The 14,999-nt window shown below is 39.1% G+C and overlaps 2 protein-coding genes across 2 annotated transcripts; one reads left to right on the top strand and one right to left on the bottom strand.

The window, feature by feature from the left end:
• Positions 1–1,714: 1,714 nt before the first annotated feature.
• Positions 1,715–4,039, top strand: inip (ints3 and nabp interacting protein). The gene is made up of 4 exons (XM_033646516.2): positions 1,715–1,889; positions 2,284–2,365; positions 3,152–3,239; positions 3,555–4,039. Exons 1-4 carry the CDS (start codon positions 1,865–1,867, stop codon positions 3,651–3,653), a joined length of 294 nt encoding a protein of 97 aa, XP_033502407.1. The 5' UTR covers positions 1,715–1,864; the 3' UTR covers positions 3,654–4,039.
• An 817-nt stretch (positions 4,040–4,856) lies between these two features.
• Positions 4,857–12,383, bottom strand: kiaa1958 (KIAA1958 ortholog). The gene is made up of 6 exons (XM_033646089.2): positions 12,249–12,383; positions 10,402–10,710; positions 9,704–10,181; positions 9,415–9,588; positions 6,932–7,126; positions 4,857–6,792 (listed from the first exon to the last, which is right to left on the bottom strand). The coding sequence occupies exons 2-6, from the start codon at positions 10,699–10,701 to the stop codon at positions 6,485–6,487; spliced, it is 1,455 nt and encodes a 484-aa protein (XP_033501980.1). The 5' UTR covers positions 10,702–10,710; positions 12,249–12,383; the 3' UTR covers positions 4,857–6,484.
• Positions 12,384–14,999: the final 2,616 nt, after the last annotated feature.

Below are 14,999 nucleotides of genomic sequence, written 5' to 3'. Positions count from 1 at the left end.
TTATTTGTTGAAATAGTAATTTGTGCTTTCGAACAAATAACTTATGCACACGACCAAGTAATTACATGAGAAGCACGTGATGACTGAAGTGCTCATTGATTCTAAATTTCTAATTTGTTTTAAAGCACCGCATGGACTTGCACCTGGTTACATCTCTGCACTGCTCATCCCTTACTCAAGGTCTAGAGACAGGGGCACTGTAGTCGTGGGAAAAGTGGGACTGATTACCTGAAGGGAGGGGGGCTCGAAAAGCCTGGCATGAAAAGTTTGGTTTTGTTTGCAAGTTTTAAAGTAATTAATGCCCAAACTTAATAGAAAATGGCTGAATAAATGGGTATAGAGACTAAACTCTTTATTTAAAAAATTGTGGAAGCTAAAAAACGGAAATCAGGGCTCCAAAAAAGAAAAGACAAGAAAGAAAAGGGAATATAGCAAACTGACTATGTAAAGGGAAAAAATTAAAAGGTGCATGAGAGAGACATGGATCAAGAGAGGAAGGGCAAGGGGCCCACAGAGACTGCTCATGCATACAGGCCCAGACTTTGGTGCTACACCCCTGTCCCGAACCCTCAGATCTGGGGTCTCGTATATAAACACTACGTACGCACAAACCAGGCCTGAAAGAGACGTATGCCACTTCCCACAGAAAAACTGTGATCTATTTAAACAGACTTGATGGGAGAAACTCTGACCCATGTTTAATGAACATTTTAGAGAGGAGGAAATTGGTGATGCAGATGGTGAGGTGGAAGTCTGATTGCAGAAATTGTTTAATATTTTTTTGGGTTTTTGTCTGTACGTATATTCTTAGTGTAGACCCTGCGCATTGTTTTATAAACAAGACTCCTAGTGACCAATCACTGCTCTTCATTTCACCCACCCAGTTAAAAATTAAAGGTGACAGAGCATTTTCAGTTGTTGGCCCTAAACTGTGGACTTGTCTCCCACTTATGATTAGATCTCCTCCCTCCATTGATACATTTAAAACCCATCTTAAGATCCATCTCTATTCATCAGCCTTTTAATCATCATCACGATATCATGCCTGACCACTGCTTGACACTACCTGTAGGCTACCTGTTTCTCCCCCTGGGCAGTAAGAACACTGAACAAACAGTAATCGTGTGCAATGCTAATTTTGTGTTATGATCTTGTCAAGATATTGTAGGCTTTTATTAATTTACTTACATTTTCCTAATTATGGCTGTTTTTATTTGATCATGCCTCTGTTTTATTTAAATTTTTTTGTGAAGACTTTGGTCAATATTCGTTGTTAAGGTGCTCTATAAATAAATCTTGAAAGTTTACTGAGCATGTACAGTAAAAAAATTTGAGGAAACTATTTTCATTTGAATTCTAGGGTTTGTATATTTGAGGTAAGCATCTATATGATACCTTAATTAATTTAAAGAGCTAAAAAATAAAATACATAAATAAATAAAAGTATTATTTTTACGTACCATAGCTCGCTTCATCATGTATGTTTACCAGCTCTTCTGACTCTTCTTGATAACGTTTTCTGGTGACCTGAAATAGGAGCAGAGTGAGACATCTTCGCGTGAACATACCTATCCGGAAAACCGGCGCTTGGCTTCAGAGGCAAAATGCGACTCACCATCAGCACATAAGCGAGAGTTTTATCGTTATTTTAAACTTTAATTCACTGCTACAACACTAAGTTCTGTGTAGCCTATCAAGTATACGTCATATTTATCACCTAGGGGGACTTTTATCGTTGTCCGCAACCCAACAAGGCAACATTTGCCGAGCGGAGGGAGACAAATCAATCTCACACCATTAGCTAGCTAATATAAGCCTCTCTGTAGCTTGTTAGTTTGACCTGCCTCTTGGTACAAGCACCAACATGGCTGCTAATCCTCCTGGACAAGGTAATTATTATATTTTGGGACAAACGACATTGGTTTTTGAAGGTTTTTGTCGTTATCGAGGTGTAAGTGCAGGGGCGTAACTACGAAATGGGGACCCCCGGAAACATGGTTCCCTTTGAGGATGGATGGTTATAAGTCTCTAGAAAATTAGCCAAATGTTTCTCGTTTTTTGGTCTTTAATTATCTGTCATCTACTGTCACTGCAAACACGAGAATATATGCTCCTTATTGACCATTGGTTCTTATATTTTTTGTGGTAACACAGTCATTTGCATTCATATTTACGTGCCTGTCATTTCAGGAATTAAGTGATGTTAGCTGATACATGTTGTCACATCCCTGTAGATTCCCCCACCGTCTCTCTGTGTCTTCATTTTCTTTCTCCTCTGTCTAGCCTTCCCCAACAAGACACGTGTGGCGATCCTGGCCGAGCTGGAAAAGGAGAGGAGACGTCTGATGAGCACCCCTGGAGCCAGGTAGGGCCCGTATCCAGCCATGGAGGGTGACAGGAGTCTCAGCCCTTGGAGAAACCTGTTAAGGTACCCCCCCCCCCCCCCCCCCAATGGCAACGGCAGTCCCCAGTAGCTGTGGCCCCCCAGCAGGACAATGCACCATGCCATGCTACAAAAACTGCTCAGGAATGGTCCAAGGAATGTGACAAAGAGCTCAAGGAATTGAACTGGTCTCCAAATTATCCAGATCCCCATCTGATCAAACATCTGTGAGACGTGCTGGTACCCCACCTCACAACCTACAGGACTCAAAAGATCTGAAGCTAACGCCCTGGTGCCAGACACCAAAGGACACCCCCCAGAGGTCCTGTGTCCATGTCCCAACAGGTCAGAGCCAAGTCCGGTTCAAGGAACACCCACCGTGGATCAGGGGTACCTCTGGGGTACCAGCACGTCCCTCAAATGTTCAGTCAGATTGGGATCTGGGGTATTTGGAGGCCAGGTCGACACCTTGAGCTCTTTGTCCTGTCCCTGGGGTCACGCCTGAGTAGTTTTGGTGATGTGGGATGGTGCATTGTCCTGCTGGGGGGCCACTTATTTTGTCTGCAACGGTGTTTGGGTGGGTGGAGGACGTCAAGTAGCATCCACATGAATGCCACAATCTAAGGTTTCCCAGCAGAACACTGCACTGTAACAAGATGGTCAATGTTATTCACTTCACCCACCAATGGTTTTAATGTTTTGGCTGATTGGTGTATTTGTCCTATATGTCGATACTCAAGTATTTTCTCATTCCCTCTCATCCTCCAGCATCTCGCTGTCCAGACCAAACCTGAAGGAGTTCAGGGACAATGCAGAGCAACAGCACATCGCTGCCCAGCAGAAAGCTGCCCTGCAGGTGAGACGGGGTCGAACACGAGTGCATCTTCATGGCAGATCATTTACAAGTTTCCATACAGCATCAAGTACAACAACAAGTTATAATCTGTGTCTAAATATCAGTCTTATGTTATGCCATACACAGAGCAAGCAGGCGGTTAGCTTAGCTTAGCATACAGACTGGAAACATGGGGAAACAGCTAGCTTAGCCTGTCCAGAGGAAACAATACCAGCTACCAGAACCTCTAAAGACACGTTACAGTGTTTAATCAATGCTGAATGTGGTCTGTCAGTAGTAACACAAACATTTGCCTCTCTGCGTCTTCTCTTGCAGCACGCTCACACACACTCAACAGGCTTCTTCATCACTCAGGACTCCTCGTTCGGGAACCTCATCCTCCCCGTCATTCCGCGCCTGGAGCCCGATTCCTGACCTTTTTACCTTTTGTCCTCCTCCCACTGCCAAACAACACACGAGCACGTCAGACCCACGTCTCTCCCAATTTCTCTCTTTCAAGTCTGCGATTAATGGACAGTTGTTTGTCACATTGTAAACAATCTCAGGGGAGTGTGAATCTGTCATTTGTACATTTTCCAGACTAACAAGCTGGCTGCCGGATTTAGGAAAGCTTTCATAACAGTTGGAAGAAGGTTCCAGATAGCTGTGAGACATCCAAGTGGTGCAGGGGCTGAAACACGCTGTACATGCTATCCTGCTCCGTTGCCTCACTGCACTGATCCATTAGATGCACATCTGTCAGGGTTTTTACATGAATGGATTTGTATTGATATTTGGATAATTAAATTGTTACATTCAGTGTATATGTTGAATTTCAGTTTTTATTTTTGCAAGTATAAAACATGGTGACAGAAGGTCCAAATGCACCGTTACGTTCACATTATACTATTTTACTACTTTTTTCCACTTATGATCTTTTTGTCTTCACTGTTCACAGCCATGTTTTAACCTTTTGAAACCTGAGCAAATAGGCTTGATGTCTTTTAAGAATACGGGAAGAAGGCGATAAGCAATGAAAGAGGACATGACCCAAAAAATTAGCAAGAAATTAGTAAGAAGAGTAATAAAAGGGTTTAATTGCGAATATTTCTCACAAAACTGGTATGTTGATCAGCCGTAGTGTCTTTAGCATACATTTATTACATGCTTTATATTTTGAAACACCTGAAATAGGACTTTATGCCGCACTGTGCCCATGGGGGAACTGCCCATTGGTCCGACAGCCCATTGTTCCGACCATATTAAACCCATTGTTCCGAAGTCCCATTGTTCCGAAATCATCATGATGCCCTGTGGTTAAGGTCTGGTTAGGTTTAGGCACAAAAACCACTTGGTTAGGGTCAGGAAAAGATCATGGTGTGGGTTAAAATGAAAAAGAAAGTGACAAACACATAAGCTGTGAGCCTGCTCCGCCTCAAGCCTTTCCCAGCTGACCCAGAGCTGGTCGCGGCGCACCATACGCCCGCCGCAAGCCATTCAGCACCGCGGACAGTCAGACTAATGGGATGTCGAACCAATGGGCTGTTGGACCAATGACATGGACCCGCCCATGGACAAAGGCCTAATTTTTCCTTTCTAAAATTCAAGCAGACTTCCTTAACTTCATAGCGCTCACTGTTTTTAGTGGTTTATTGTAAAACTGGTAGGTGGAACACAAAACATCACATGAAACATACAGCATATCACCAAGCATGAAAAAGTCACTGAACCTTGAATACTTAAAATTCCCTTATTGATCAGACGAACATCATAAGTAGAGCCATTATGAAAGCAAATAAGACATTAGTAGTGAGTATTGAATTTTATCAGCCACTTAATATTGAAATTTAAACACCACTGAATTCATAGCATTTAAATATTTTACTTTGAAAACCACTTATCTGAATTGATTTGTTCTGAATTAACCTGAAATTAAAATACAAACAATTTTCATTTGCAGTTCCAAAAGCTGAATTTTTCCAATGTTCACAAATTCAGATCCAAAATTTATATTAAAAAAACTTTCAAATAACAACAACCGGGCTACCATGGACAGGCTAGACAGTTGAGCCTGAATGCAACGTATCTGACTTCTGGCCTGTTAGAGCACGGTCTGTCAGTCACATGACCCAAGTAAGCGGCTCGAAATTTAAACCCAAACTTTCAGCTTGACTTTTTTAGATACAAAATTGACCAGTTGAATTTGAGCAACTCAAACCAAACCAATTTTTTTTTTTTTTTTGTTAAATTCTGGAACTTGATTTTTTGGATCTGAATTTGTGAACATTGAAAAATTCAGCCTTTGAAATTGCAAATCAAGAATCAAGATTTTAATTTGAAAACCCCGTAACTGAATTGATTTGTTCTGAATTTACCTCTCTGATGTTAAAATATAAAATTTCTTGATTTGCATTTTTAAAAGCTGAATTTTCAATGTTCATAGATTTAGGTCCAAAAAATTTAGTTCCAGTTTAAAAACAGTGATTTTGTTTACTCACATTTGATTGATCTAATTCAGATCTTAAAAGTCAAGCTGAAAGCTGCATGCGGCTCCAGAGCCGCAGGTTGCCTACCCCCTGGACCAGCCTGTGCTGGGTGGCCCAGATGTTGCTATTCATATGAGGTGGTTTTCAAAGTAAAATATTTCTATGACTGCTATGAAATCAGTGGTGTTTTGATTTCAACATTAAGTATTCAGTAGCTGTTAAAATTCAAGTACCTCTGTTTCTTATTTGCCTCCATGAGCGACTTACGTTTCAACTGTGGACACCACAGAATCAACCAATCACTTATTGTATGTCATTGTATATCAGTTTTATTTCATTTTAATTACTTATTTCAGAAGTTGGAACTTGGTTATAATGAACTCTGAGCTACTATGACTGCAGTTTTGAGTGATCGTCCCAGTAGAATCTAAGATCAAGGACTTGTTCTTTCTATCACAATTCACAATTCTTTCTGTCACAATTTTAATGTTTTACAACCATTCAAGGAGAAATCCACTGGATAGAAGGTAGAAAGTTTACACCCACAGAAGCAGCAATGTGGCCAGAGTGTAGTGCACCCACATGATGATCAGAGGTACACAAGTTTGTGAAAAAGAAAATTACAACAACCTTGCAATATCATTTCTGGAATAAGTTGAGGACCTGATGGTGCAGTATCGAACAGTATAATCAGAGAATCCAAGGGTGGGCTTTCCTTTTTCTATGCCTGAGAAGTGTGTATGATGAGCCTCTGATCCGGTCAGTCTGTTACCGTTACTGTCATTTTGACACAATGGGCAGCAGTTCACCTTTTGTTTTCATGGTTTTGATCTTGGCCTTGATGTTATCATCCATGGCCTGTCGGCAGCGGTGGGCGTAATGCGCCAGCGTCTCCTCTTTCTCATCCCACGGTGTCAGAGCATGAAAGACCTCTGGAGCAGCCAGGCTGAGCTCAGCTATGGACGCCGTACGGGCGATCGTGTTGCGGTCCACACTGACACGGTCAAAGGCCACCTTCATGGAAACACTGCGGCGAAACTCCTGGAGGGCTGCCATGTAGCGTGCTATCACACCCGCCACGTTTTTCACTGGAGAAGAGAAGGACAGTGAGAGACATCAGTACATAAAGCAATATATAGTAACCATAAGGATGCTTCTACCCACAGAATAACACTAGTATCAATATTAAAGTGTGGTTAATCCTCCATGTCCGTGTCATCCTCTTACTCCTGACTCGGGGGTTTTCTCCGTCCCGAATCCTCTTGCTCTTCAGCGTGTGGTGGTTCAGAGGGTGAAGCTCCATGTCCTCAAATGAGTCAAACATTGTCGGTGAATCGACTGCTGCCACATCGTCAGAAGACGGCATGCGTGAACTTCCTGGTTCGTTTTGATTAGACCAGCAGGGCCTCCTCTTATCTAGAACTAGAAATAGAAAAACGATGACTCTGAAAGATGGTTAAAGGCACATTTCACTTACTTACAGTACTGTTTATCGGCCTCAATTGTTTTGGTGTGAGTTGCCGAGTGTTTGCAATATTGGCCATATAGTTGTCTGCCTTCTCTCTAATATAACGTATCCAGATGGCACTCGGCTTGCGGTGCTCAAAGTGCCAAATGATACATTTGAAAAACCCCACAGCAATGTCTCTTTCCAGAAATCATGACACAGTTACTCAAGATAATCCACAGACCTTGTGGTAAGATATTGATAAAGGAGCCGTATCACTGCACAGAAGGAAGCGTGCATCTACTCATGGATGAGTAGATGCTGTTGACAGCACGAGATGTCAACAGTGATGGCTCCCTTTTTGGCTGAGCTGTAATGTTAGCTAGCTCAGCGGTGCTAGGTGAGCTAGCCGCACTTTTCTTTTTGCATAGTGATACGGTTGGCTGTTGTAGTTCGATGAAAAGAAAACAGTGGACTATCCTGATTACCGTGTCATGATTTCTGGAAAGAGACATTGCTGTTGAGTTTCTCAGATGTATTTGTTTCGAGGCTTTGAGCTCCAATTAAAAGTGAAACAGTGCAGCAAAAGAAACTTTGGTAACGCTTTACTTGAAGGTATCTACATAAGGGTGACATGACACTGTCATAACTATGACATGACACGGTCATAAACATTGTGTACATGTCATAAACGTTTATGACTGCTCAGTGTCATTCAGTTTTTGTAATGACAAGTTGACATTGTTTAGGTTGTCTTGATTATGACAACTTGACATTAATTAAAGTGACATCACCAGAAGATGTCTTTGTATCAATCATGTCAACTTGTCATAAGCACAAAAAGACGTGCATTTCTTGTTCATGTCAAGTTGTCATTATAAGGACATCCCAAACAAATTTAATGTCAACTTGTCATGACAAAGACACCTTCTGGTGATGTCACTTTGATTAATGTCAACTTGTCATAATCAAGACAACCCAAACAATGTCAACTTGTCATTACAAAAACCAAATGACACCAAATGATAGCAGTCATAAAAGTACATGTGTACACACATTATGTACATGTATAGACATATACATAATGTTCATGACTGTGTCATGTCATAGTTATGACAGTGTCATGTCACCTTTATGTAGATACCTTTACATAAAGTGTTACCGAAACTTTTCAGTGGGGGTGGGGGAAAAATGGATACAGCATAGTATTGCAATATTTTTGTGTGGCAATATCGTATCGTCACATGGCGCCAAGTGTCGATTTTTTTTTTTCAAATTATATAAATTACAAATACAAATTAAACTTTAGGTAGCCGACTTGAATAATATAATCAGTTGCTTTTTCAGTCCACTACATACATTTTCCTGCTGCAAAAAAAAGACTTCCATGAGATAAACAGAATAAGAACTTCGTCTTATTAGATAAAACAGATGTTGACAAAGTTTTCCTTTGAGGATATTATTAGCAGCTGAAAACAGGTAATAAATCAAAATATCGTAACATAGTTTATCACAATATTCTGCATATCGCAACACATTTACAGTCGCGATAATATTGTATCGTGACTTAAGTATCATGATATCGTATCAGGGAGCCTCTGGTCATTCCCAGCCCTACTTTTTAGTGTATTATTGTTAGGTGTACATGGAAAACAATTTTTCAATGGTGTTTTTCATTTTTATTTTGCTTTCATTTTTGATTTTATATGGCATTTCTTGTAGACATTTAGAGTACAAACTTAATATTTACTGATTTATTTTACTACTACGGTCATTAAGTGTTCAGTGGTTGTAAAAATCAGTCATCAGTACTTTCTGTTTTATTATTGTTTTTGTTTGCATCTGTTTTGTTCAGATTTTCATCACTTATATGTAGTGATGGCCTCATGAAGCCTCATGAAGCATTTTCTTTATTTTCTGAGCCCACTAGATGGCACTCTTGGTTTAAAGAGAGAGTCTCAAAGAATGGCAATTCAGTGTGTTTTAAACCTTTTGTTGAACAGAAAGCGCCATCTAGTGGGCTCAGAAAATAAAGAAAATGCTTCATGAGGCTTCATCTGGCCATCACTACTTATATGTGAAGTACTTTGAATTGCCAATTTTGCATGGAAGCAATACACAAGAATAGTTACGTCCTGCTAACCTGCAGTCACTTTAAAAGCACTGCAATTTGCTTTCACTGCAGCAAAACTTTAGTGTACAGTAGAGTACAGTTAACAGTGCTGGTGAGGTCACTGAATTCATCAACAGGTGGATTTTCTACCTGGCCGCATTTTGTCCTGCAGGAAGTCACAGATGAGTTCGGCTTTCTTCGTAAGCTCTTGCTGCAGCAGCTCTTTGTCCTGCCTCAGACTGGAGATGATCTCCGTCATCTGCTGGTTACGGCTGCGCTCTGCACTCAGTAACGCCTGCAGCTTCTCCAGCTCATCCTGACCCCCTGCACATTTGCACACAGACAGAATTACACTTTTGTTTTAACGATAGATATATAAGCTTGGGTTCTGCAGGCTCCCTCTCTGCAGGTCTTTCCAAACCTCACAATAAATCTGTACCTGCAGTATTCTCTGTAGTCTCTGAGACGGAGCTGCAACTCTCTGCATGCTCCGTGGTCCCTGTCACGCAGCTGCCTCCGAGCTGCTCCATCTTTGGGTCCACTGCTGCCTCACACCCCGGATTGTGTCCATTCTGGAGCTGAGGGCAGGGTGGGAGGAGCTTGTCTGGAGACAGTGGCTTTGGTGCCTGAAAAGCCTGTGAAGCATAGACAGCCTCGGTCACTGCCAGTGCCGTGCTAGCCACCTTAGCAGCAGTGACATTATCCTCTGCAGAGGTTGCTTCCTGCTTGATCTTCTTCTCGAAAACTGCTCCTAATGATGTGCCGCCTCTTTTTCTGGATGGGGGGGGCTCGTAGTCTGCATCATCGTCTGTGGCCGACGAATCGCATCCAGCAATGTCAAAGAGCTGGCTGCTGAAGTCCTCCATCTCTGATGCTGCTTCGCTACAGGAGAGGTCACACGATGACCTCACTGTCACCTGGAAGATGAGAAAGAGAGAATAAGTTTTTGACAGAACGTCTGTTTTACAAACTGGGCACAACAAGATAAATGCTTGTAATGAATACACAGGGAGGCACATCCCATAGTAAGAAATCTCACTCATGCCACTCTGAGAACTGGGGTAACACAAGTAACCTAAAGTTATGATGAACATCTCAAATTGAGAAACTATTAAACACCTCAAGCCCCTACTTTACCTTATTGTACGCACGCCCTCCAACAAACCTCTCCTGGCTCTGGCTGGTATTGGCTGAGCCTCCGCAGCCGTTGCTATGGTCACTGAGGGGCCAATGGTAGGCATGTCCAGCTCCACAACCCCACACGGCGATAGGAACGCTGCTGGCATTGGGACCAGGTTCTGATGTCAGCAAATTACCATTAGAAGCACAGGTGAAGTGCTGCAGGCTGGGGATGAGGCTGCAGATGGTGCCGTGGCTGTGAGCCCAGCGCACAAGTTTACTCAGACTGTCAGAGGTGGTCTGAACCGGGTCGGACATGATAGAAACCTGGAGACGAGAGAGAGGAGGAAATGCTAACAGACCAGACCAGGCTTCTAATTGAGACAGGCCTGTATTTGTCAAACTATGTAGCTACACCAGGCTTGTAAAAGAGACTGGGCGTTTAATTGAAGTTCTATGGTATACCTATTCGCACAGTTGACATAACTTCAGATTATGATATTTGTGCAGCCAGTTCACCAGCACATGCACATGAAGGCAGACTTAGGATTCAACTGACTCATCTTTACCCATTACACCAAAAACACTTTAAAAAATGTGTTTTCTTCAATTGGTCCACCGTCTTTTCTTTCCAGGACTACTGTTTAATGTGTGGCCTCTAACAGTCCAGCTTATCTTTAAGAAGTTTTCCATAATTATTTATGGAAATAAACTGTATGTATTGGAAACTGTCTTGGTTTGCTCAGGGCCTGGTCCTCAGATTGACTTGGACTCGGCTAAGGTGCTCTTAAGGTTTGCTTAAAACATTGCATGACGCAGATCTGCACAGGGTTAAGTCCAGCTCCAATAGCTCTCTCAGACTGACGGGGTAAGATGTGTGTAAAGATTTGCTCAAATTAATACTGAATTTCTTCAAGATGGAGACATAATACATCAGGACAGCAGCTAATGATTACTTTATTTGGTGGTAAATCTGTCGTTTGTTTTCTGGGTTATTCAATAAAATGTAACAAAACAAAACAAAAAATAAATTAAAAATGGTAATGAGAATTTGCTTTGTTTTGTCTGACGAACAGTCCAAAACCCAAAGTGATTCAGTTCACTATAAAGAGTGCACTTTCGTCAATCAATTTTCATTTTTTCTAAACAAGTCGATTAATCAATTAATCATTGTAACTTTATCATAAATGAGAAATGGTCACATGGTTTGCTGGTCTTCTTGCTCACTGTCCTTAAATCATAATGAACCTGCAGGTTTTTCTCTTTTAGTAGAGGACTCGTTACTCTAGATTTATATCGAAGTGTGCAGAAGTTTTCCATTTCATTATTTAAATCTTAAAAGAACAGCATATCACCACTTGCACATAGTCAGTATTTAATAGGCCTACACTTTAATGTTATTTAGAATAGCTAATGTAAGCCAAGATGAAAGTCATTGTGATTAAAGAGGATTTAATACTAACATTTTCAAGTGTATAAATGTATATATATTACAGGCCATTATGGTTAGCACTGTACAATCAGCCAATGTGTACATTTACATATGTTTAATGTAGAATGAGCTGGTTTAAGTTTAATGTTGCGATTTTATTGTATTACTATCTTTATGATCATTTACTGGTTACTTATTTTGTTTGCAAATTTGGCACCCCCTCACACTACACACTCACACAACAACAACAACAACACACAGCTGTAATAAGTGACTTTTACGTGCAACTCTCTCTTTAAACTACAATCAAACCATCAGCAGGGACAAACAAATCCTCAGACTCGCTACATGTTAATTAGATCTGCAGGCAAACCACAGCTCATCAGGCTCAAGAACAAAGCTCCGGCACTTGATCAACATGTCTCATATTTACCTCCTACATTACACATTAAAACATCCCGGCTGTGACTCAGGCAGGTTTCACTTCATCTCATCTTCCTCGTTTATTTCGCAGTGTCCGAAGCTTCAAACTGACGCGACTATTAATGTTTTAATGACGCAAACAATGTTTGATGAAATATCATGAATATCACATCAGACGGGAGCGTTTGTGTATGTATGACATTCTTTGTCTGGAAGGTTTCACGCGCTGCCAGAATCCAACGTGAAAGATGCTTTACTGCCACCAGCTGGACGGGAGGAGGAACTGCTGTCTCCATTCACTGTGTGTACAACACTGACCTCTAGTGGCCACCAGGGGTCAATACACAATACAGGTATTATGTTACATTATATTACATTACCAAACTTGAACCCCCAGTGCACATACACTGAGAATGGACATTTACATATTTATTGATCTTTGTTTTTCAATGTAGCAGGGGAGTAAATGTGCTTTTTAAGAATTTGTAATTTGTTAATATTATCTTTTTTTTGGAAAACCATTGACAGAAAAAAGGATATTTAGGTTCATTAAAACTGAGGATTTTTTATCTGATTTTTTTTTTTGCTGCACTTTATTAGGGAGATGTGACATAGAAGGAAAAAAAGTCAAATATAAACACAAATTTGGAATACACTGCAAAAGCATGCCTTTACCTGAGGCCTAATATTTAGGTTGAATTTGCACTTGGGTAATGTAGCCCATTAAATGTTGCCATATATTTTAACACATAAAAATACTTTGCTTGAATTATTATTTATTGGATATGGTTTTTCCCACAATAAATAAATAAATAAAAATGAAAAGAAATTCAATTACTGTATAAAAAAGTATAAAATTATGGGTTCTAATTTTTTTCTTCTTCATTAAAACACATAAATGAACAAATAAATAAATAAGAATAAAAATCCAGTTACCTTGTTAAAAATTCTTTAAATTATAGGCGCTACATTTACTTGCTCTTCTTCATTAAAACACATAAATAAATCAATAAATAAATTTTTTTTTAAAAAATCCAATTACCTCAATTTAAATTCTTAAAATTATATTTACTAAATTTACTCAATCTTCTTCATTAACATGGGTAAATATATAAATAAATATTAAATACAGCAATAAATAAATAAAAATAAAAAGTCCAACTACCTTGTTGAAATTTTGTTTGAAATATAGGCTCTAAATTTACTTGCTCTTCTTCATTAAAACACATAAATAAATAAATAAATAAATAAATAAATAAATAAATAAATAAATAGATAGATAGATAGATAGATAGATAGATAGATGTCTTTTAAAAAAAATTAGTTACCCTTATTTCAAATTCTTAAAATCATAGGCTATAAATCTACTCGATCTTCTTCATTAAAACACATCAATAAATAGATAAATAAATAGATATTAAATACAGTAATAAATAAATAAAAATAAAAAGTCCAACTACCTTGTTGAAATTTTGTTTGAAATATAGGCTCTAAATTTACTTGCTCTTCTTCATTAAAACACATAAATAAATAAATAAATAAATAAATAAATAAATAGATAGATAGATAGATAGATAGATAGATAGATGTCTTTTAAAAAAAATTAGTTACTCTTATTTCAAATTCTTAAAATCATAGGCTATAAATCTACTCGATCTTCTTCATTAAAACACATCAATAAATAGATAAATAAATAGATATTAAATACAGTAATAAATAAATAAAAATAAAAATCCAATTACCTCGTTAGAAATTCTTTAAATTATCGGCTCTAGATTTCTTCATCAAAACACATTAATAAATAAATAAATACTTTAAAAAAATTTCAATTACCTCGTTTAAAATTCTTAAAATTATAGGCTGTACATATCAATAAATAAATAGATAGATAAATAAATAAATAATACAGTAAAAAAAAAATTCAATTGCCTTGTTGAAAAAATTTCAATTATAGGCTTTAAATTTACTCGCTCTTCCTAATTAAAATACATGAATAAATAAATAAATAAATTCAAAAATCTATATATATGCAAATATTACTGAAGTTAAACTGCTTTAAACAAAATGTCTCCATCTGAAAAGTTCAATTAAACACATAAGTTAGAACACAATATCCCCTTGGACTTTTAATGCAGAGACATGTATATTTTTGAACACATTAAATAATTAGCTAAAACTATTTCAATAATCAATAATATAATCAGGATATGATTAAAAGCTATTTATATGTTTGAGGCATGTTCACAGGGGATGACGTGTCTACAGCTGACAGGACATCACTATACATTTACAGGATGGAGCTCTGAGGTTATGTGTGTGTGTGTGTGTGTGTGTGTGTGTGTTTTTCCATGTCTGAATTCAGTGACTTGACTGAACTTGCTGCTGGCTCCACCCTCCGTTAGTCAGCCAGTCTACTACGTGTTAGGACTGGTGCCTTTAACTTACAAGCATCTCGGGGAGAGGAGGAAAAAAGGACTTTCCCCCGGCTCTTATGTGGAGGAATAAAGCTGCTGCACAGCCGTCGCGACTTGGTCAACTTCAAACTCTATACCCGGCATCTTTCCTCGGAGAGAAACTTTTCTATGAAGGCAGGTTTCCTCTGTATTTTCCGACTTGGATTAAGTTCTGCATGGAAACAAATGATATTTGAGAGGAGCGGAGAGAGGAGGTGGGTGTCGGGTACAAGCCTGTGTGCTTCTCCTCTTGTTCTTTTATGCTCGGATACAAGCCTGTTTGAGTTTGACTTAAGTGGAAAAAATAG

Source organism: Epinephelus lanceolatus, chromosome 19 (genome assembly GCF_041903045.1).
Source record: "Epinephelus lanceolatus isolate andai-2023 chromosome 19, ASM4190304v1, whole genome shotgun sequence".
Lineage (NCBI taxonomy): Eukaryota > Metazoa > Chordata > Actinopteri > Perciformes > Serranidae > Epinephelus > Epinephelus lanceolatus.
The sequence above is the reverse complement of the archived record's forward strand: the minus strand, read 5'-3'. Positions and strand labels throughout refer to the sequence as shown.

Excerpts from the sequence above, each read along its gene's own strand:
- inip (XM_033646516.2), top strand. The coding sequence starts at position 1,865 with ATGGCTGCTAATCCTCCTGGACAAG. Across the intron at positions 2,366-3,151 it reads ATGAGCACCCCTGGAGCCAG|CATCTCGCTGTCCAGACCAA; the intron begins GTAGGGCCCGTA and ends CTCATCCTCCAG. Across the intron at positions 3,240-3,554 it reads AGCAGAAAGCTGCCCTGCAG|CACGCTCACACACACTCAAC; the intron begins GTGAGACGGGGT and ends CTTCTCTTGCAG.
- kiaa1958 (XM_033646089.2), bottom strand. The coding sequence starts at position 10,701 with ATGTCCGACCCGGTTCAGACCACCTCTGACAGTCTGAGTAAACTTGTG. Across the intron at positions 10,182-10,401 it reads GAGGGCGTGCGTACAATAAG|GTGACAGTGAGGTCATCGTG; the intron begins GTAAAGTAGGGG and ends CTCATCTTCCAG. Across the intron at positions 9,589-9,703 it reads GACTACAGAGAATACTGCAG|GGGGTCAGGATGAGCTGGAG; the intron begins GTACAGATTTAT and ends GCAAATGTGCAG.